General features: G+C 39.1%; 1 protein-coding gene across 16 annotated transcripts in view; it reads left to right on the top strand.

Moving 5' to 3' along the window:
- The window catches only part of TJP1 (tight junction protein 1), a 189,492-nt gene extending 170,016 nt beyond the window's left edge, over positions 1-19,476 (top strand). For 7 of the 16 annotated variants that reach the window (XM_064388967.1, XM_064388975.1, XM_064388968.1 and 4 more), the window contains 13 exons: positions 78-288; positions 819-919; positions 1,860-2,213; positions 2,620-2,871; positions 3,641-4,540; positions 4,872-4,966; positions 5,475-5,699; positions 10,636-10,686; positions 11,440-11,615; positions 12,284-12,725; positions 13,956-14,173; positions 14,469-14,612; positions 17,905-19,476. In XM_064388967.1, coding sequence (XP_064245037.1) covers positions 78-288; positions 819-919; positions 1,860-2,213; positions 2,620-2,871; positions 3,641-4,540; positions 4,872-4,966; positions 5,475-5,699; positions 10,636-10,686; positions 11,440-11,615; positions 12,284-12,725; positions 13,956-14,173; positions 14,469-14,612; positions 17,905-17,999 — 3,264 coding nt within the window. In that variant the 3' untranslated portion in view covers positions 18,000-19,476. The remainder of the gene's footprint in view (positions 1-77; positions 289-818; positions 920-1,859; positions 2,214-2,619; positions 2,872-3,640; positions 4,541-4,871; positions 4,967-5,474; positions 5,700-10,635; positions 10,687-11,439; positions 11,616-12,283; positions 12,726-13,955; positions 14,174-14,468; positions 14,613-17,904) is intronic. The other 9 variants (XM_064388970.1, XM_064388976.1, XM_064388971.1 and 6 more) reach the window with 8 other exon arrangements.
- The last annotated feature ends 4,441 nt before the right edge of the window (positions 19,477-23,917 follow it).

The following is a 23,917-nucleotide window of genomic DNA, read 5'->3' as shown; positions in this document are numbered from 1 at the left end:
CAAAAAATTCAAACAAAAAATTTCATCTAGGACATAAATGATTTACTTTCTTGCCTCTGTCCTTCTTGTCCCTGCAGGACAAACATGCTTTGTTAGATGTCACCCCCAATGCAGTGGACCGTCTGAATTATGCCCAGTGGTATCCAATTGTAGTGTTCCTAAATCCTGATTCTAAGCAGGGAGTAAAGACCATGAGAATGAGGTTGTGCCCAGAATCACGAAAAAGTGCCAGGAAGCTGTATGAAAGAGCTCACAAGCTCCGCAAAAATAATCACCACCTCTTCACAAGTAAGTAATTAGACAGACTGGATTAGAATTTCTGAGAGGAAAGGGGAGGCAAGATGAGAGAAGGGTCTACCTCCAGAATTTGGAGCAGGTCAACCAGTGACAGACTTGCTCAGGCTTTGCCATTCAATAACCAGTAGTCAATTGGTGTGTGCATCATTTGCACTTGACTGCTCAAATGTAAAGCAATCTGAAACATCCAAATGACATTTCTAATAGATCTCGTGGCTTTGCAGGATCATCAGCCAAAATCAAAACTTGAATAAATAGAAAAGTGATGTAACTTCATTGTTTTAGTCTGGCTAAATTCGAGCCTCTCTTTATTCTTAGCTACTGTTAATTCAGTGTTTCCTGTGGCATAAAACATCCCAAACCACATTGGGCCTTAAGGGTGCTTTGGATACTAGTTTACATTACTGTTCAAATCTCCTAGTTTTAACCAACCAGTTTATATTGCTTTTGTTACTCATGGTACAGATCCTTCTTGTAGTTCTGCAGAAATCATAAGTCAAACTAATCTGCTGTACTTCTAGCTACCATTAACTTGAATTCAATGAATGAAGGATGGTATGGAGCTCTTAAGGAAGCAATTCAGCAACAACAGAACCAACTGGTGTGGGTTTCAGAAGGAAAGGTAAGAAATAATGTTTGGGGGGAAATGGCAAAACAGTATTCATGAGAGGTTTTCTGTGAAGATCTAAAGCAGTAATGCCTCCTGGCTATGAGGGCTGCTCAAAACTGGTTTGTCACTACATTAGAGCACTTATTCTGCTAATGAAAGCTGTACAGTTTGTTCTTATGCATGTAGCTGTGTAATAAGGGAGCATTTGCTTATTGGCTTGGTTAACTGGAGGATATAGTAATGCTGTGAAGATTGAGGGGATTGGATGGGTTTTCAGCACAGAACTTCTGAGAATTTCACTGCATGGGTTCTCAGGGCTGGGGTTGCCTGATGATGGAATGTGTTTTTCATTATTATAAAAGCAAGTGGCATATTCATTTTCTTTCTGACCTTTCTGAGAACAGTTGTGAGAACACACATGCTAAATCACAAGTTAGTATTCTGTGTTCTCCACTAAATCTCCACTTACCTTCTTGAGCTGCGTGTTACTCTATGCACATTAGTTAGATCCTTCCTCTTGAAGAACTATTATCAAGTGAAGTGCCCACTAAAAGTAAGGAAATGATGAATAAGCTATTGTTGTGGGTTTCTTCATTAGATCTGGGTTAGACCGTAGCTCCTTATATGTACCTGCAAAGTAATGATTCTGATATCATGAAACCACTTTAAAGTGCAGCTCTGTATTTTTTCAAGCACTTAGATATCTGTGGACACTGCACTATCCCCTTTATTCTGACAGTCATCTGGTCCCTTAGTAAAATGATTCAGAGCTAGGCTGCAGATAGGTCTTTTAGGTCTAAGCTTAACACATTCAGTGATGCCAACCTGATTTCTTTTCCCCTGTGATGATGCTAATGCTGAATTTGATAAAACTCCCACGTTCTACATTGCAAGAGAAAGGGTGTTTAGAAGGTATTTCAATAAACGTGTACCCTAATTTTGTTTGCCACAGGCAGATGGTGCTACAAGTGATGATCTTGATTTACACGATGACCGCCTTTCTTACCTCTCCGCTCCCGGCAGTGAGTATTCCATGTACAGCACAGACAGCAGACACACGTCTGACTATGAAGACACAGACACAGAAGGGGGTGCTTATACTGACCAAGAACTGGATGAAACTCTGAATGATGAGGTTGGGACTCCTCCAGAATCTGCTATTACACGCTCCTCTGAACCTGTTCGAGAGGATTCTTCTGGAATGCATCATGAGACTCAGACTTATCCTGCTTATGCATCTCAAGCTCAGCCACAGCCAAATCTGAGAATAGACTCTTCAGGATTTAAAGCAACTACTACTCAGCCGGTAAGAAAGTCATTTTATATGCTGACCACTATATACTTCAGGTTGCAAGTTCTTTTGAATAAGAAATGTCCATTTATATTCTGCTTACCAGTGTTGTGTGTGCATACAAGAATCTGTCAGCAGCAATACATTACAGTGAATTGGAGAATCAGCTTGTCCTGCCTGTTTTAGTGACTCATTGACAGGAGGGGGATTGAAGTACCATTCTACTTTGATTAAATGTTTTGCTTTTATAATCCTCAACCTAATGAATTTCTGGAAGAGCTAGTGCATGAGACTATCAGTACATTTCATTCTACATCTAGCTGCATTGGTCAGAGCATCACTTAAATTATTTAAATATAAATCAAAAAGTCATACATTGATTCAATAGCAGTATATTTAAAATATTTTAAACACTTCACAGAAAGCAGAAGCCTCACCTGCAGTCCCTTACCTTTCCCCGTCGCCTGAATCACACCCTGCAACCTCATCAGCCTCTGCAGTAAATGCTAATGTAAACCTAACTAATGTCAGACTGGAGGAGCCTTCTGCTGCTCCTTACAACTCTTACCAACCACAAGCGGGCCCCTTAAGAACACCGAGTACTGAGGGAGCTCATGTAGTACTAAGAGACCAAGAGCCATCATCCTTACCGCCGCATATAGATCCAGCAAAGGTACCTGTGCCACTGTTGTGCTGATTTCCTGCTGTACATCAAGCTAGCACATGATCTTTGTTTTGCCCTTATTTGAAGAATTCCTTCTAATTTTTTTTTATTCTAAGAGAATCATGCAGGTTACAAAAACTAGTTCATCTGAATTGCTAAAGCGTCATGTAATGTTTTGTGTGCATGGCTTCAAACTCTATCCTTTTCACTTCTCAAAAACAACTTTTTTTTAAAAGGCTGCATTCTGTATTTTGGTTTTACTTCGACTTCCTTAGCTTCTCAATGTTCTCCTGTTAATGAGGCCTCAAGAAAAATCCTATTTCCCTAAAATTTAAATTGTGCTGAATTGTTGATCATGAAGTTGACTCCAATTTATTGAGTGGCTTTATCTACTTCTTAAGCAATGCTAGAATTATCTTACTGCGTTTATATATTTCACTTCCACTCTTTCCACATTCTGAATAAAAGTGGATGTGCCCCCCTGAGTACCAAACCCCAGACATGAGGCTATTACCTTTGTCTTTCTCTTCTAATCTACTTACTCGTTTTTCTTAAAATATAACTAAAAAGGATCTCTTGAATCACCCAAAAAATTCAGCTTCCTCTGGTTGCAAACATCTGCATCAAATTATTCTGCTTTTAAACAAAATTTAAGCCAATATTTATAACTTGGGTTTGTTTCAAATACTACCTTTCAACTGCAGTTGAAGTTACTCTTCATTTGAGCTGAGAAGTGTCTCTCTCTACATTTGAGCTGAGAAGTGTCTCTCTCTAACAGGTGTACCGAAAGGATCCGTACATTAATGAAGAAGCATCCAGACAGAGCTACGTCTTGAAACAGCCAGCAATTAATCACCCAGTACAGAGACAGGAAAGAGACCCAAATCTGATCTATGAATCCCAGGCTCAGTATGCAGAAAAACAGCCGAGTAGGGATTATGAACAGTCAACATATAGGTATGACTCTACAAACTATGTAGATCAATTTTCTCGTGGTTATGACCCTCGCCTACATTATGATGACCGTGTGCCTCCCTATGAGGAGCACTGGACATATTACGAGGAGAAACAGCCCTATAACCAAACAAGAACAGCCTATGAAAACCAGCCTCCTAGGGATCTCGATTCCAGACAAAATCTAGAAGAGAGCACAGAACGCAGCTATTACCCAGCACAACCTCGTTTTGAGGAACCCCCTGCAATGAGCTACGACAGCAGACCTCGCTATGAGCACGCACCCAAAAACTTCAGCTTGCCACAAGTGCGATACGAAGATCAACACGCGGTTGGGTACGACGCCCACGGTCGATACAAGGCAGAAGCTCAGCCATACCAGTCAGCCATATCTCGGTCTCCTGAACCCAAGCAGTACTTCGATCCACACATAAGGGGCTATGAACAAGGTCCTCCTCAAGCTTACAATGCTAAAGCTGGACAGTATGAGCCTTCTCATAGCACTTCAGGTGTTTCTCTTCCCCCTCCCCCTTCATCACAAACCAAACCAGAAGTTTTGCCTTCCAACAGTAAACCACTGCCTACACCACCATCTCTAGCTGAGGAAGAAGAAGATCCAGCCATGAAACCACAGTCTGTGCGAAGTAGGGTTAAGATATTTGAAAGGAGAAGATCCCCATCTTTGGAAAAAATGAAGGATACGAGTGATACATCAACTGTCAAGGTAAGTCATTCAAGTTTTTTAGTTCCTGCTTTTTTGCAGAGACTACACTGCAAGAAGTAAAATATTATCTCAGAAACAAAGCTTTACTGCTTGTGAAATACTGCCTTCTAGCAACCTAAATGTGGTATGTTTTAAAAGCAGAACCTGAACACTTCTTGTGAATACTCTGCCAGAGGTCTTGTTATACTGGAAACTCCTCTAATTCTTCTTTTGCTAGTACTCGTATTTTCTTTTGGAGGAAGGGAAGGTAGTCTTAGTTTTCTTAATCATAAAGTGCTTTATCTTTCTAAATGTTAGAATTTAAGAGAATATGCTGTGCTTTTCTTTTCAGCCTCCAGAACTAGCACCTAAGCCTGCACTCACAAGTGTGAGTGGTCCAAAACCAACTTCTCAAAGCCAGTATGAGCACGAGAAAACAACCTACAGGTAGATGCACAACCAGTTAAATTTAGTTTTCAGTATGAGTTGAAAACATATTCAGAAACATATCTTATTGCTTCAAATTGGAAACTGCAGAGAGGCATTGGGGTGTGTCAGTATGGTTTGTGTATCAATAGTAAAGCAGGGCATGAAGTCAGTCCTTGTGGGTGTGATTGCTGGGAGGTGGGGGAAGGATACAATGATTTCTGAGTGTTTTTGAGGAAGGAACTTAATTAGTGTCTCTGTTCTACTTTTTTCTGTCTTTAATTGACCTAATTAGAAAGCAAAACAGAAGGGAAAACATAAGGTATAAGAGAAATAAGGATTTTCTTTCCTTCTGTATGTCACAACTGTCTAATTCCCATGCAATATACGTAAAAAGGCAAGGAGTACAATTACAAGAATTACATGTACATTACTTTATTACTAGCTAGGTTGTAAAATAGAATTGTAATTTGGGCACTTGTGCTTGTTCAACTGGGCAAGGCAACTGTGTATTATTGTTCTTGGTTAGGGCGCCAGAACCACAGAGACCTCAAGTGAAGCCACCTGAAGATATTGTGCGTTCCAACCACTACGATCCCGAGGAGGATGAGGAGTATTACCGCAAGCAGCTCTCCTACTTCGACCGCAGGAGCTTTGAGAACAAGCCATCGGCGCAGGTGCCTGCCAGCCACCACTCTGAGCCCACCAAACCAATACATTCACAGAATCAGCTGAACTTCAGCAATTATTCTAAGTAAGTTTGGGTTCTTGGGGTTTTTTAATTTGAAAAAGGAGAGGGGGCATCTAGGACTAAAAGAGAAATTCTGCCTGTGTTGAGTGGAGTTCAGGGACCTGTGGTGCTGAAATGAAATTTTGTATTCATGAAGTCTGAAGTTTCTGTTTAGGTGTAGCTTTAGTTTAGACATACATACCTTTTTAACTTTTTATTTTGGGTTGTTGATCATTTTTGCAGGTATCAGGGTCTTCAACACATTACTTTTACTTACTACTTACAGCCACAGAATTGTTTAGGTTGGAAAAGACCACCAGGATCAAGTCCAACCATAACCCAGCACTGCCAGGTCCACCACTTAAATCAGTCCCTAAATGCCACATCTACACGTCTTTTCACCTCCAGGGATGGTGACTCCACAACTTCCTGGGCAGTCTGTTCCAATGTCCATTTTCCTTTCAGTAAATAATTTCCCAGCATCCAACCTAAACTTTCCCAGCACAATTTGATATCACTTCTTCTTGTCCTGTCACTTCTTACCTGGGAGACGAGGCTGATCCCCACCTGGCTACAATCTCCTTTCAGTGAGTTGTAGGCTGATATTGTCTCTTCTGAGCCTTCTCCAGGCTGAGCCCCCCAGGCTCCCTCAGCTGCAGCTCACGAGACTTGTGCTCCAGACCCTTCCCAGCCCTGTTGCCCTTTTCTGGACCTGCTCAATGTCCTCCTTGCAGTGAGGGGCCCAGAACTGGGCACAGCACTTGAGGTGTGGCCTCACCAGTGCCCTGTGCTGTGGGACAGTCACTGCCCTGGTCCTGCTGGACACACCATGGCTGGTACAGGCCAGGTGCCATTGGCCTTCTTGGCCACCTGGGCACACCTGGCTCATGCTCAGCTGCTGTTCACCAGCACCCCCAGGGCCTTCTGCAGCTTCCCAGCCCCTGCCCCAGCCCGTGGCACTGCAGGGTGTGAGCCAAGGGCAGGACCAGCCCTGGGCCTTGCTGAACCTCACACAGTTTGCCTCAGCCCACTGATCCAGCCTGTCCAGATGCCTCTGCAGAGCTTTCCTATCCTCCAGCAAATCAACTCCCACTTAATTTGGAGTCATCCATGGACTTACTGGGGGAAGTCACCTCATCAAGGTCATGGATTGTGTTCTGTTTATGATCATAAGCAGGACATAACAAAGTATTTTCTTAGTCTAATACAGTAGTGCTTACACATCTTTCAAAACAAATGTTTTGATTTATTCCAGTTCTGCATGCATTTGTTCTTGTGCACTTTAGCCATGTTTGACGTTAGGAAACTGAGTCTTCAGGGAATATTGCTGAGGCCAGAATTTAATCTGGTGATGGAAACATCTGTTTCCTGTATTGTTTTGTTTCCTTGATTTGGAACATTTTGATACAGAAATTGTGTGAAAGCTCATACACAAATTTAGCACAGGTAAAGATCTGGCTGTTTTGGATGATATTTACACAAACTTTTTTAATACTCTCCACAGTTATCTAAATTTGTCTTGATTCTGTAAATTTGTTTTCAAACTGTAACAAGATGTTTGTAGATGTTAGTGAGAAAAGCTACCATGGCTTGCTGCATGCAGCCAGAAAATGGGGTAATTTTTGAAAGCTTTGGTTCTATTCCTACTTGAAACGTGGACTATTCAGGTCAAGCTGAATCTGGCAGTTTTAATGTAAATGAGGTCTTTAGAATAAAATAATAAACTAGTTAGCTGAAGTTTTATAATGTCTGTGATCTTCCAGTGTTTTGTCTTGGTGACCTGAGAATGTTGGAATACTCCAAAAAGCTTGATAAGTTTTAAAGATTTCACTTCTCTTCCCCCCCCCCCCCCCCCCCCCCCCCCCCAAATTATGTCTGTGTTGGGTATCTGTAACCAGTTCTGGTTCTCAGGCTAGGATGCTTCTTATGCTTCCTTTTCACTTGCCCTGTTTCTTCTCTTGGAAAGATGAGAGTTTAGCTGTTCTGCTCTCTGGGCATCATAGGCACAGACCTAAGAAAACCATCCTCACTGGCCTCATGGTGGTAATTTTCAAAATTCCACTCTCACATACAAAACCCAGTGTTACCTGCAGATGATCCATTTTGGTCTGTAGGCATGGACTGTGTTGCCATTGAAAATCCAAGCGATGCTTTGGGAGAAGTGTAATTGTGAGGATTGTAAAATTCTTCAGATGCAGAGCGTCCAAAGCTTTCATTGTACATTTGTTATTCTGCAGTGTTGTCGTGGTGAAAAGCATGAGAGACAGACACAACTATTGAATTTTTGGTGCAGAACAGCTCATGGTTGAGAGAGATTGTTCCATATTTCTACCTACTGCTTCTGTCTGCTGTGACACTTGTACTCTTTGGCTGCTCAGTTGTGGTTGTGTTTTGCTGGTGAGTTAGTGTATAACTTCAGGGCTTGTACATATGGGAGGGTGACCTCATACTGCCACAGAGAGGAACAAGGTAATACTGGTTTTAAGGCTGACAATTTCATGTGTCATATGGGACAAACATGTGTTGTGTTTTTGCTTTGTGAAAGAACGTAACCCTTAACAGCAAGGGACAGACATGGGAAAGAAAATTTGCCCAGGGTTGTCCAGTGCAAATAGACAAATACTAAAATATTAATGTAAGTGCAAAGAGATAAACAAGGCTTCTGCTCAGTAGGACAGTTCTGGCTCCAGTACACTGCAGTGTCCTTGTGTGGAAACACAAACCAACTGCTGTCTTGAGAAAGAATTCATGTTTAGGACTCTCACCAGCTTCCACATTGTTCCTGTTACTTGCTCAGTATTAATATTTTTTCCCAGTGAATTTCTATGGTAATGGCTATTCTGTGAATAAACTTCTAAAAATAAACAGGACTAAATTTGGATTATACAGGAACTGTTGATTATGCAATCTCTTGCTTCTGAATAATCTGTATAATGTATTCTGGGTACAGAGGACAGATTTTATTTATTCATGAGCAATAGCTACAACTTTCTTAGTGTTAAATATTAATGTGAAACATCAAATTATGTAAAGTTCTTTGCCACTGAGTAAGTATGGTGACAGTACGTATCTTTCCCACTACAAATTATTTTACTCTTTTATTTTGTTAGGGTTTATTTTCATAATTTAGGAAATTTATGCTGTTGCTAAAGCTGCTTTGTAGGGATAATGCCATATCTGCATGTTACAGTTGTCAGGAACTGTAGAATAAAGGATAGTTTCTCTTGATGTGAGAATATAGTAGAAGTTGTAAATGGATGTGTTTCAGTGGATCTGATTGAAGCAATTTGAGGCAGATGCACATGTGGCTGAGTAGTGGATTTGTTGCTGCTTGGTTCAGTGTAGTTACCTGCTTTAGCTTGACGTGCTGCAGAGTGAGGTAACTGCAGATTTCTGTACTGAGTAGGGTTAAGAGGACTCACATGAGCAGCTGCAGCCTCAGCTGAGGAGGCAGTGAGGAGCACATGCAGACTGCTGAGTGTCTCTTAGCTCGGAGCTATTGAGTGTCAGTAAAGCCCTTCTGTTGCACCCATAGGCTGGGTCCCACTGGTTCATTTCTGCTTCCTTTCCAATTAGAGTAGCAATTTTGTAATGAAGATTAAGCGGGAAACAGGTTAAAAAACAGCCTATCAATAATTAGGGGGAGTTCATTTACACCCTTGGAAGCTGTAAGGAATCACTGTGCTGCAGATCACTTTGGCTGCATACAGGTTCTGAGCAGCAGGGATGGGATTGTGCCTGACCCTTGGGGAGGAGCCTGTGGCAGAATGTGCTTCATACTAAACACAGCTTTGTGCTCTCCCTTCATCAAAAGGATCACCCTTCCCCATTTATTCATTCCCTGGGATGCTGCCATGCAGTTCTGATCAGTGTGGAGCGTTGGGTTTTTCCTGTGGGCTTTCACAGGGCTGCCCTCCCCTGGTTACTGTCTCCCTCTGGGAAGCAGTGATTTCAGGTGGGCACTCTTCTGATAGAGCAGCTGCTATCCACCTGGAATAAAGGAGTGAGCATGCAGTAATGACTTCTGTTGCTGGATAAATGGCTTGAGATAAAATCAGTGGGAATGGAAGCTTTGAGACAGATCTAAAATAATCTCTCTTTTTGCAGCTCTGGTTTTAGAGATAGGTTCATGTAAATGCTTTTTAGATCACCGTTCTTCTCATTCATGTGGTGATCAAGTAGACTTTCCAAAAGTTACCAGCCTTTTCTTAGTTTCATAGTCTGCTCCTCTGAAGCACCAAGATGGTTGGTGTCTAGAATTGTTGCCTGTTAAATATTTAAGAGCATACAGAAAGTGAAGCAATGAGGGAAATCTGTCCTCATGTACAATGTATTTTTTTGCTACATGAAAGCAAGGTAAGTGTTAAAAATCAAGGGAAGCCATCAGTGTACTTTTGGCTCTCTGTCTCTCCTAGTATTCATGAACAGTTCTGAGATGTCCTTTTAGATACTTTGAACACAACCAGAAGCATTTTATGGTGTGGGCTCTATTGGTTGAACTGACAGTGCTGGAGAAACAGTTGCTCTGAATGTGCCCTCAGTACATATCTGCAATGCAAAAGTACAGTCATTCTCTGAATGCTGTGACTGAAGAAGTTGTTTCAAATTAGACCATGTGTGAGGTTGTTAATTTCTTTTGATGTATTGAACAACTATTTATACAAATTGTAACAAATGCCTGAGTGTACTCTCATTCTTACTTTTAATATCTGCCAATACAAGATCTTGACTACCTCCTAATTCACTGACCAAATCTCATATTGAATATGTGATTGTTGTGCACATGCATATGGTAAAGGTTTTGTCAAGAACCTCTCTGTGAATAGTGTCTCTGTTTCAACAACCTTGTCATATGACAGCTGCTAGGACTAACATAAAGAGTGTGAAGAAATAATATGCTCAAGATAGAATGACTATTTTCTTTCATTCTTCTATTGCTGTTTGCTTTGCCATCACCTAGATTTCTTGGCTCTTACACTAGCTATGACTACTTGAAAAGGAACATCAAGTGGTAAGACTGTTGTTGATGTGAGGATGTTTTCAGGTGTCCTCTCACTGTTACATTTCATCACAGGCATTATGTGCACTTAAAATTTGAAACAGACAAATTCTGGAAGTAAGCGCAATACATATATTGCGGTCCAAAATTATTTGTGTTAGTGAAATCAGTCATTTTCTGAAGTAAACCTGTGGATAAACATTTCTAGCATAAGAAAAATATTTTGAAAATAAGATTTTCAAGTTACAAACGCTATGCACATAAAGCTAGTGAAGCTTAAGCTGATTACATTTCTAATTAAGATGGCATTGTTCAAATACTAGGTGTATTTAAAGAAGTTATACCAGAATCCATTGTCCTGTTGATTAATTATGCTTTTGAAAAAAAAAATCCCCAAAAAGAAGTGGATTTACATTTTTCTTTCAAAAACCCATGAAATTAGAGAACACTCTTTCATTGAAATTACTCCAAATGAAAAATTAATATCTAATAGGAAATTATGCAAATACACCTGAAATGTCATCTGCCTTTTGTTTGCATTGGTTTGTGTTACTAATCTTCTAAAGGTCAATGTTGTCTGAATCTCTTGTGCTTATCAATAAATGTTTTTATACTTGAGACAGGCTATTCAAGAAAATAATGTTTTAATGCTTATAGGAAGAGATGGAAATCAGGTGATCATAGAAGACAAAAAATAGCAGTGAATGCAGGAGCTGTGAGGAAACGGAACATTCAAATGTTTGGTTTTTAATTCTATTTCAACAGGGGGAAACCAACTGATACTGAACCAATGGATAGACCTGTTGGTGAAAAACGCTATGAGCCAATCCCTCAAGTCACAACTCCTCCTCCTGCTCCTTCAGTCCAGTACACACAGCCACAGTCAATTAATAGCCCTGTCCTGTCTCTCCCAGCACACCACAAGCCTGCACTTTCTGAAGGTGAGCAGTTACCAAGCTGAGCTTTGTGGCAACAGCTGTGGCTTCTCAGGTGCTTGTGGGGTTGCTTCAGCATGTCTACACATGTAGCTCTGTTGTTCTCTAACTGAAATGTGGAATAATTATTATTGAAAATAGTTTTTTACCCTAGTAAAATTGAGTTTTATAAAATTATTTTGTGATTCTATCTGAAACCAGGTAGCTTCCAGGTGTTAGTAGTACCCATACTGTCTCAGCGGTCTCAGCAAAAATGAAGTAAAACTCCCTGTGCTTTGGACCAGAATTCTTCTGACATGAGTAATAGTTGAAGGCTTCTAAAAACAAAAGAAAAAGTTGTTTTCACTTTCACATTGAGGGGATTGCCCAGTTCAATTGAATTTTCTGGTTTGTGCAAGTACACAATGGTATTTCAGTACTGATTTTCTGGGTTTGATAATGATATAAATTAGTCTAACCTTTTTATTGAAAGGTCATACTATTGTCTCCAACATGTTTAATGCAATGTTAGATAATTTTCCCAGATGTGCAAAAGACAATAGGAGGACAGATGATCTAAGAGAGTAAAGCTGAACCTGTGTGTATTTTATACTGAAGATTAAGGTTTGACTAAAATGCCTTTAGACATTTCTGGTGGTTACTAACAAGTTCAAGTATTTTCATTTTCATTGCAGTGAACTCTGTGTCTGACCCTCCTCCACCTCAGAATAAGTCAGCAATTTTCAGATCCTCTAGAGAGGACACTGTGCAGTCCACTTTTTACCCTCAGAAAAGCTTCCCTGACAAAGGCCCTGTGAATGGAACTGAGCAGATTCAGAAAACAGTCACTCCTTCCTACAACCGCTTCTCAACCAAGCCCTACACGAGCGCCGCGCGGCCCTTCGAGCGCAAGTTTGAAAGTCCAAAATTCAACCACAATCTCTTGCCAAACGAAGCTCAGCATAAACCAGAGTTGCCATCAAAATCTTCAAATTCTCCTCAACCAATTTTGAAAGCACACAGCTCATCGCAGCCTCCCGACTTTGAGAGTGGAATGGACACCTATGCTGTACAGGTCGACAAGCCTAAATATCAACCAAATAATGTTAATGCTGTGCCTAAAGCCATTCCTGTAAGGTAAGCTGCTGCTGCTCCTCTTTCCACTTGTACATCTATAGGTCATCTGTGAAACCTGTGAAAAATACAGCTTTTTTTTATTCTGATTCCAATTTCTGTTGGTGTAGTATTTGAAAGATTGATGCTACGATTTTAAGTTCTGCTGAGGGATAGATACTTAAAATGTGTTCCATGTCCCTGTACTGTCCTGCATTCTGTTATTAGAAAGTGGCATGACTTTAACTTCCTATTTCTCATACTAAATTGTACATTTTCTGGTAGATAGTAATAACTGGGCCTGGCAATCTATTTCCAGAAAAGGAATTAATTGCTAAAGATAGCTGTTGCACTAAATTGTATCTTTCATGTGCTTAGGGAGACCTCATGGGACTCATGAATAAGGGATACTTTAAAAATACTTATGAAAAGAGAAAGTAAATTTTGCAGTTTCATATTGGTGCTCTTTACTGTGAGACAAACCAGCAGCTGCTTAATGACAGCTCATGCTTGCCTAATATGCTTTAATGTATCAGAACTATGTCAAGAGCCACAGATACTGTTACAATCTTCAGCTATTTGCTTTTGCAGAACAGTGTTTTATTAATATTTTATTTCAAGATAATCATAATGCGTGAACTAGACTTAAAATTTTGCTGTTTGTCCTATATGTTCTTAAGCACCTGAGAAATGTTTTATGCTAGGTAGTTCTGTAGACTGCTACGTTTGGAGTTACTGGTTCTTTGAGTGAAATTCTTTTGAAACTGTTCTGAAAACTTCATCAAGGTACCTTTAAGTTAGAAATTTCTCTTCAGTTATAGCCTGGCAACCTGGAAAAACGTGTATTTTTTTTTCTTTATACAAGCTTTGTTTTGTATATGTAAGTAGAAGGGTTCAGTGTTACTTGAATAAAAATTGTTTTTCTTCTGATATTAAAGTCAGAATGGGGTTTTGGGCTAAAAAATAAACCTTCCTATGTTATTTGCATTTACTTTTATGAAGCTGAATGTGTAGCTGGGGTAAGCTCTTTCTGTATAATGCCAGAAGCAGGCAGTTGGAAACACAAGATTCAGGTGGTGTGAATTCTTGCTTTAACTGATTGCTGAATGTTTTGAGAGTTTGTGAGATTTGGTGGTTTTTTGTTTGTTGGGGGGTGTATTTCTTTGTTTTGGGGGGGTTTTTTTGGGTGGAATTGGGTTTTTGCCTTTCAGGAAGGAAATATTGATAAAACTGCTAGGCTTTCTGTTTTTTCAGCCCTACAGCACTTGAGGATGAGGAGGAGGAAGATGGACACACTGTTGTAGCCACAGCAAGAGGTGTATTTAACAGCAATGGTGGTGTATTGAGCTCCATAGAGACTGGAGTTAGTATTATTATACCACAAGGAGCCATTCCAGAGGGAATAGAGCAAGAAATATATTTCAAAGTCTGCAGAGACAACAGTATACTTCCACCTTTGGATAAAGAGAAAGGTAAAGCTGGCATTGTACGTTGTTCTGTTATTTAATACAATGATTTTCCAACAAGAACAAAGCAGAATATGCAAGTAACCTTAATATGCTTCAACAGTTTTCATTTTGAGATTGTAGAGTGTTCTACTGAAAAGTCACTTGGCTGAAAAACAATCTTGTGCTTTTCTTTACTGACAGATCTAATGTTCACATTTGTCTCTAAATTGACTTACTGAGTAGCTCTGCAGTGTAACTTTGTAATACTTTGAATGTATTTCACCAGTCAGTAACCGATTTTTCTTTCTCTCCACTCCAGGTGAAACACTTCTTAGCCCCTTGGTAATGTGTGGGCCTCATGGACTAAAATTCCTGAAGCCAGTGGAGCTGCGCCTGCCACACTGTGCGTCTATGACCCCTGATGGTTGGTCTTTTGCTCTAAAATCCTCCGACTCCTCGTCGGGTATGCTGTCCTCCCTCTGTCCTTTTGGGGCTTTTGGGTGCTATCGTATAATTTAAGTTATTTTGGCTAAAGGTGATGCTGTGTAATATAAAAACTCAATCATTGTATTTGTGTCAAACTCTCCCATTTCACTTTCATTACAAATGTCTTTCTTACATTTATTCATGGTGCAAATTCATAGCTAGAGCCATGATAGCAGAACAAGAGTAATATCTCCAGTCTATTCAATATTACCGTATTTTTCTATTCTGTCTTCTTTCTTGAGGACTGCTGCAGCTGAATACACTTGAAATGATAGTCGCACTAAAATTGAGAGGAAATGAATATGTACCTCTGATTGGCCTTTGTAACATAACTGGTGTTTGTCTGTTGCTTAATTAACCATATAGGACTCTGGCAAATCTTAACAATCTGCATGCTCATAAATCATGATTTAACGCTTGTTAACTGTTTCCATGTGTGCAAGTTGATGCTAACAATTCGGTCATTTAAGAAAACTATAGTGTTCAGTAAAAGCATTTACAGTTTATTCTAATGTAGCTGGTTTTTCCAAAAGACTTTTCTTGCTTGCTCCTACCTATCTCTCCTCTACTGCCTTTATCCAGAAGTCTCTGGTTGATAGTAAAAGTTGCAACTAGGTTGCAATTTTATTTACCTGTTCATTTTACCTCACTGTGGCTTTCTGGGATGAGGGAGAGAATGTATTGGCTGGAATTGTCAGTGAGGAGCCTAATTGAGAATTCTGGGCAAGTTTCAAGCAATTTCATGAAACGGCTGTGAGGTTACAGAGATTTAAAAAGGAATGTTTGCACATCTGGGGAAAAAGTCTTTTAAGATTTTATTCAGCTACTTTCAAAATTTATGGTGGAAGATTCAAGCCATTAATGTGCACATGTGATCTGAGTACTGAGTGAAAAATGTATTTCTGTATACTGCATTTAAGCCACCATGTAAGCATATCCTCTGTCACTAATGTATCTATCACTGTCAACACCAAAGCACTGATGCTTTGAAAGATGAAAGCATCAATCCCCTTCACGGGGAATCAATAATCTAGAGGTATTAACGGCAATAATTTTTAGTTGTTTTTTATAAGCTATTCTATGCATGTGTTGCATGCATCTATTTAACAATGTGTGTATACATGGCCGTGTTAAAACACGGGCTCATAAACGATAGGGTCCCAAAAGATATGACAACTATGTACAAAACCAACACAGCACTTCCTTTGTAACTAATAGCACCTGTTCATGAACTTACTTGAAGTGAAGGGAGAGGACTCAAATGATCTAAACAATAACTGAAGTTACTGAGACATTTTCCTCCCTTTCCAAAGTGGGATGTGTGTGTGCGTGCATGTGTGGGTGAAAGCAAGAGCGTGTATATTTAAACCCTAACACTTTCTGTACTGTAAATATAACACCACATTCTGTTAATCTGAAATGGGATGTATATCATAACATTGCTCTTTTGAGACAAACTTAAAAATTAGGCAATTCTGTCTTATGATATGTAAGTAGACCATACTGTGTCTTAAATAAATAATTGTTTTCTCTCTTTCTAAATTAGTTGGTTATGGGACTCTGATTCTTGGGGTGGCTTTATTATAACAATTTATACAATTCTGGGGTTTTTCTCTCTTCAGTCGTCTGCTCTACCTCATCTTTTCTCAATGTATCCATGTTCTGTCCTAAAAGTGACATTCATTTGCACTTACTAACATCCTTTCTGCCACATTTAAGCCTCATACATTGGTATTTTACTGTTAAACCCCTGCAAAAGCTTAACTGATTCTGGTATTAAAGCTGACTGGGAAAAAAATTTGCCTTTTATGGCCACATTGATTAGAACATAAAAAATACTGAGTGATCTCTTTATTTTCCTTTTCAAAGCAGTTGTATGGGAAAATATGGGAAAAACATCCTCAATAGCTATGTATCCTTACTATGTATTAGAAGGAAGGGTTGGAAACAAGTCTGCCTGTCTCATGTGCAAGACTGGGACCCGACCGTCTTACAGTCCTCTTCTACCCTTTTAATACATTTGGGCAATGAGTTCTGAGTGGAATTTCCTGAATCTATAAAAGGAAAAATTCTCCAGCATTATTGAGGTTTTTGAATGAAATAAGCAGTCTCAGCTGGTTGCAGTAAATTTGTTTGTGTTCTCTGACTATACACCGGCCACTTCTATTCTTGTCACTACGTTAGATGTTGCCATCACTCAGTGCTTTGTGTACTTCATGTTGTTTTCATGAGTTCAAGAAAGTTACGTGCAATTTGTATCATTGTCACTTAATATTGAGGTCTCAGGTGTTTGCTCAGGTGTGTGGCTGGGTTCTTTAGCTTGTTACACGTTTCTCCTCAAAGCAGATTTATTTGGCCAAGCTATTTAATGTCATTTATCTGAAAGGCTTAAGAGAAATTCAGTGCATTTTTCACTTTCTACCATAGTGGGATGATCACACCTTTTGTGTAGTGGCAACACTTGGTAGTGATTGTAGTTGAGTAAATGAAGAATACTGTCTCCACTTAAGAGACAATTGACTGTGCAGAGGGAATGTAACCTTTGGTCTGGTGAGATGGCAGCTGATAACTTGCTGTAGCAGATTCTTACCCAGAACCTTTGATCATGAGTAGATAAGCTTTGTTGTAAAGATTTTTATGTACCAATGAACTGGAATACTTTTAGTATTTCAGGCTTTTAAACACATATACTGGATGTAGCTGCAAAATTACTACAATCCTGTTTTCAGTTATTTTCATCATAGAAAATAAAACTACCAATGTGTCATGGTGCTTAGTTACAACATGACTTCTGATTTGCCTCATCTGTGCTCAGAACTGTTTCAAGACACTTCAAATGCATCTTACCCACATTAGCTTCTAAAATTTCTTTTTTTCTTTTTTTTTTTTTTTTTTTTGTCAGTGGCAGTTTAGGAAGGAGCCAGTGAACACCTGATTCACTGTTAATAAGTCTCCAATGGAAAGCACTCTGTGCTGTAGAGTAGTATGAGTGATATTTACCAGTTCCTGAATGCCACAGCATCTGTTTTGAGTAACTGACCTTATCCTATGTTATATGAAAATGAAGGGATTTTTTTTATTAATAACATGCAAACTGCAGGGTTTTTTAAACCATCAAACAAAACAGGAACAAAGAAAAAAAAAAAGGAAAAACCAAAAGAGGTGTTGCTTCAGAACGTAAAAGCTCCTGTCCAAAAGCTTGGTTGTTTCAAGATGTACACTGTGTGACAGCAGATACTAAACACCAGCATTGTGTTTTCCTCCCACAGGTGACCCCAAAACCTGGCAGAACAAGTCTCTTCCCGGGGATCCAAACTATCTTGTTGGAGCAAACTGTGTCTCAGTCCTAATTGACCACTTCTAAATATTAAGTTAGCTGACTGAGTAAATAATATGAAACTGAGATGGACCTTACATATAAACTGAACCACTCTATCAAGTATTAACTGTTCTATAAGTGATAATGGATCTTAGTGTTTAAGCATCTTGCTTTAACTAACAATGAATTAGCAAGTACACTCTTTGAACCATGGTCACAATACATGCCACAAGCAGGGAGTGTACAGGGGGAACAAGGTGGGGGTTTTGCAGGTTCTGTATGCTTTGGTTTGGTTGTTCTTTTGTGTTGGGTTTTTTGTTTCTTTTTTGTTGTTTCTTTTTTTTTTCTTTGTAAAAGGACACTACTAGTATTTTGTTGTTATCTGAAAGTACCAATGAAACTATACACAGAGGAACTAAATTTGTTTCATACTCAGTGTCAAAACCACAGATTTTGGCCTGCATTTTTGCAACTGTGTGTTTTTAACTCACAAGACTACCTTTTGGTCTCTGGTTTTTAAATGACTTTTGGTGTACACGTCCAACGAAATGGCAGTCAGCTTGGGGTAGCACAGTTCAGATGTTTTCCTCTGCTGAGAGGTAATGCAAACACATCTCCTTGCTGTATATGGAAACTTTGTCCTGAGAACAGGGGGGAGGGGGAAAAGCATGTGGGATGACTATGGTTCAGATGCCTCTGTGGATTTGTAAATTAACCACATTATTACAGACCTATTAACCAGCAGGGATGCCTTACCCTCATGTTTTTAATAGTCTTAGCTCTCATAGTTCTCTGTATTAAGTTTGTATGGCTTTTGTGCTTACTTAGATATTATATCATGAGAGACTGGGGTGGGGGGGAACAACAACAAAAAATTGTGAGTTTGGTTTAGAGAACGAGCGTTGTTTGTGTTCATCAGCCAGAAGAGAACCAGAAGAAAATGATGGTATGTTTTCTGCTATGCATTTGAAAATTTATAGATGTTATAGACCGCTTGTATATAATGCGTGCATACCACTTTTGTTTTTGGTTTGTAAATTAACTTTTATAAGCTTTACCTTTTTATATATATAAATATATATAAAAACAAACGAAGTTTCTTAAGGATATCTTTGTATTCTCATACCTTTTGAGCCTTGAACTTTGACATCTGCAGCAATAAAGCAGCATTTCTACAATATACGAACGAGGACATTTTTTAAAAATGCACAAAGTTGTTACCTTTTAAAGTGCTGCATTTAAAGAATATAACTCGGAATTCTCTACTTTGATTAAATTCTTGAAAAGTATCCCTACTGTAATTTGTCATAAGGATGCTGTACTATGTGCCCTGAAATGTATTTTTTTACTAATAGACAATTTATTACGGCACAATGGCACTACTACTGTTTAGATAATATACCACTGCATTCTGTTAATGAGTTATTAGCTATTCAGGTGTGGCTGATTTTTTTTTTCTCTGCAGTTATTAAAATTACACGTTTCTAAATATACAGAATAAAACCGTTTTTAAAATAATAAAGATGATTGTAGTACCTTATTATTTCTGAAATGCATTTATGTGTACCTAACACAATTTTTATTTTTTTCTGTGTAAGTAGACAACTGGATTCTGTTGTATGTTCATATGTGTAGTAGAACTCCTTTGTGGAGTCAGTTGGAGCTGTCTGCAGCAGGGCTTCTGAAATGATGAACTCCAGTGTGGATCCACTGGGATTACTCAATACAGCCAGGAGTGGTAGATTTCTCTCTTGGCTCATTGTGTTGGGCTAGTTTACCTGTGACACCTGCTCTTCCAAAAACCTTGGTAGTGTTTTAGGACTATTTGCACCTAGTATAGCTCTACTATTTTCAAGTTATTCCTACAGAATCCCATAACCTCTTTGGAGTATTCCATGGCTAACTACTATCATTCTGTCAGGGAAAGTAAGTTCTAGAAGATTTTTTTCAAATGCTGGGAGACAGTGCATAACCCTGATGTTTCCTCTCTGTACTTCTACTTACAAGTAAGTTTTGTTTCTCAGGCGTGACTTAGCTGAGAAGATTCACTTACTGTTGTTCCTGTTCCTCCTCATGGCTTATCTCACTCACTAGCAGAGCATGAGACACTGGAAGGTCCTTGGCCTAGGGTAAGCACTACTTGACAAAACAAAAACATCAGTGTTATCAACGGTGAGGTAAGGGAGTTCAAAGCACAGCTCAGTACCACCTGCTAAGGAGAAAATCAGGTCTGTCCCAGCCAAAACCAGCACCGTGTGAAACACTGCAGGAGGAGTCAGTCACACTTGAGGCACCCTGGCATTCCTGTATGGATGTGGTGTTCCTTTGTGTCCTGGGCATCCTGAGTCCAGCGTGCTGTGAGGTGTAACTGTCCTGTGGTGATTTTACTGTAGTGATCCAGATTACATCTTTCTGCTCTTCTGTTTTTAAAGAGCATAGGGTTATGCCTTTCTGTCAAAAAGAAAAAAAAAATACCCAACAGCTTTTGCTCTGTTTTTGTTTCATAAGTGAGATGAGAAACTGATGCTGTTCAAAAATGTGGCAATTCTATACTGCAAAGCAGCCTGTTGGATAAATTGTCTTTTGCTGTCTGCCTGTAGGAAGGTTTGTCAAACTCTCTAATGTGAGCCATGTGCATGCCTTCTTTCTTGTTAAATCCCATTATTTTGGGTTAAAACATGGCCAGTGAGAATAACTAGACTAAAATAACACATTTATTTTAAAGTAGTGGATTTGAAATCTTTATCCTTGCAACTGGGTGCATTCCTTATATATTTTATATAGGCTAGGCTCTGCAGGAGGTAAGTTCACCTGTAACATTTTAATATTGTTTCCACTTACTGTTTAATGTGAAGTTCAAAAACTGCATCTCTCAATTGTCTCAGTGATGCTCTGGTCAACTCTGGCCCTGCAAATTGTACAAAAGAGTTAAAGATGTAAATCTCAAGTCTTATGTTCATTTTTAACAAGGGCCTTCAGTGTTAGAAACAGATGTGGGATGCAGAATGGCTGTTTCTCTGTGATTCAGAGAAAATTTTTTTGTTTAAAATATTTTTATTATTCTTTTTATTTTTTCAAGAAAAGTAGCAATACATATTTAGTGATACATACACAAACAATTACATCTATAAAAGTAATTAATTCCTACCAGCCTGGGTTAGGTGAAGAAATTCAGCAATGGTAGGGTATGGTTGAAGATTCTCTGCTGCAATGAAACCTGGAATATGTGATGGAAATTAAAGCCATACAGCTTTGGAGAATAGATGCTGGTAAGCATATCTGAAAAATGAGTTCTTAGTGTCTGAGTCACTTGAGGAAGGCATTTGTAGAAGCCTTGCTGAGTGCTGTGATGGTCTGGGTGTGTATGGACTTCTCTGGCTCCTGGCTGCATCCGTTGGCAGTATCAAATTATTGGGTAAAAAAATCTCCAAACTGTGCCTTGTGATGTTGTAAGCAAGGATCTGAGAATAAATACATTTAGTGTTACATTGTCTTTACAGTATTCTGCACCACTTGTCTGTTCTGCACAAAAGTTGATGAGCACAGTAGGTAAATAAATGTGAAAATAAATGACAGCCTGTTAAGGTAAGTGCTGGTTGAAAACACTTTGGTTAAGGTATTAGTTTCTAAATTATATTAAAAATAAGCAATGTTTTCTCAGAAAAATTGTGGCCTACGTCTCTTTCAGCTTTTTGAGGCTTGGAATTTGGGGGAAGATCTAAAGGGAACAGGCTGTACAATTTAAGGAAAATGAGATTAGGTATTTAGTCTGATAGGTTATTTTTATATCTTTGCACACTAATGGTGATACTAAATAACATACATTTAAAAGCCTTGCCAAAGATTTAGATGATCTTGCCAAGAGTGAAACCTGATATTGAAAATTATTCCTTGTAGAAAGAAGATGATGAGAAATGTCTTTGCTAGAAGGATCATTCATAATACAGAGCCTGATAGTTTCACTGTTATACCACCTATCCTGGAAGTTCTCTGACTGCAGTAATTTCCCTCCTAATTATACTTCTGTACTTCCTGAATTAATGACCAAATAGTTCACATTGCGAAATAAAGAGGTGAGAGAATTAACTACATTGGTGATATAGAAGTTTACATATTTATTAACTGAAGTAGCATGTTAGTAAAGCAGTACATTGGGGAAATCAGCTTACTGCTCAGGAAATAGTTGCTTAAAATTAAGATTTTTACTAATTTTTTCAGCTTGTCTAAAAGCTGTGTAAAGGCACAAGATATATGCACATGCAAAACTTACTGTATATGAAATAATGCTATGAAATGAGCTACATAAACAATAACCTACTGCCCCTGTAGAACAGACAGCCTGTTGCAGAAGGAACAGTTGCAGCCCTTTTCCTGACCAGCAGTGGCAGTCCCACTGGTGCTGCCAGTATTGGCAGCACTTTTTACATTTCTATCAGCAGCACACTGAAGGTTTTTATAGCCCTTCATATGTCTGCTGAGAATGCAGCAGCAATGAGAGCGGGCTTGCATATCTTTCAAATACATTTCATATACAGACATTCCTTTTTTCTTAATAATTGACATCTTCATGGTTCTAGGCAGTTTTGAAAAGGCAATTCAGATGTAAGCTATTGCAGTAATATCTATGCAGCTGTGTCAGTCTCACTGAAATAAAGCTTACTTGTTCCCCAGCCCATATGTGGGACTTGCTGGTATAGAGCCTGTGGGGTTTCAAGAGGCTGGAGACTTTTCTGTTCTGGTGGCATTTAAATATCATTTCCATATATTAAATTTCCATTATTTAATGGGCATAAATGGTATGGAGTCTTGGCCTGTGATGGTAACAGCTGCCCAGTTTTAAAGCAGTAAGAGGAGAGAGCAGATTTTCACAAATGCTGAGAACTATCGCTGGGCAGGAAGAGTTTCCTGAGAGCCCAAAAAGCTGCTGCTGCTGCTGCAGTGTTCTGTTTAACAACACCCCAACCCCAAAAAACACTAGCCAAGTTCCTAGAGGATGTGTTTTCTGATAAATTTGCCTATAGAATGCAGAAGTGTCTGTCCCCCCAGTGAAGGTGAGGGAGGCTGGCATTGCTCAGGGGGCAAGGAGCTCAGAATTTCCCTTTCTGCAGTGTGAGAGTAGGTGATGAGCAAGCACAGAGTCTGTTCACAAAGGTGTAAAACATTTTGTTTAAATGAATAGCAAGCACTGTTCTGACATACCCATAACTTTCAACATATTTTCTGTTTCTCCTTTCTTTTGATAGGATGGTTAGAAGTTTGCTGATGACCTTGCTCCTCTGGTCTGTAGGCAGTAGCTCTCTAAAGTGAAGCGTGGTAGGTAGTGAGCTGTGAGGCCAGCATGCTTTGAACTACTGTATGTGTGGATTTCAAAGCACTTAATTCTGAGGGAATTAAGTGTCACTCTTCATTTCTAGATGTGATCCTTGGTTTTTTTTAATATCAAAAATAATTTGATATTAAAAGATAGCAACCTAGCTGAGGCTTCCTAGTGATCAAGCCATGTACAGAAAATACACCATGATGTCATGCAAAAATACCTGTATGGAGTTTAGGCCAAAATGTGACAGAAATGGAGATTTGCAAGTCCTGGTGTGCATTGGTGCTTCAATTGTTCCATTTTAAGAGAAAAAGGTATTGTTTTATCATAGACAAGTACTTTTACAGTGGTAGAAACTGTCGGTAAGAACCATTCTAAAACCCCTCAAGAAAACAAAAAATATGTCTGATATTAATAAGTGAAAACTAGAAAACTATTCTACCAGTCCAGTGAATCTTTTCAGTCTGGTTTTATGTATATACAACACACACACACCTGCCACTGCTGCAAAGTCTGAGCTTTGCAGGTAACAGAGGGGATGTGCTTGTGTATCTGAGTCTTGTTCACCTCCCACAGGATCAGAATGCCTATCTGCCAAGAACTTTGGTACACTTTGAACTTTTACAGGATTTTCATAGCAGTTAGG

This window comes from Passer domesticus, chromosome 14 (genome assembly GCF_036417665.1).
Source record: "Passer domesticus isolate bPasDom1 chromosome 14, bPasDom1.hap1, whole genome shotgun sequence".
Lineage (NCBI taxonomy): Eukaryota > Metazoa > Chordata > Aves > Passeriformes > Passeridae > Passer > Passer domesticus.
Note: the sequence above shows the minus strand (reverse complement) of the source record. Positions and strands in the feature narration are given on the sequence as shown.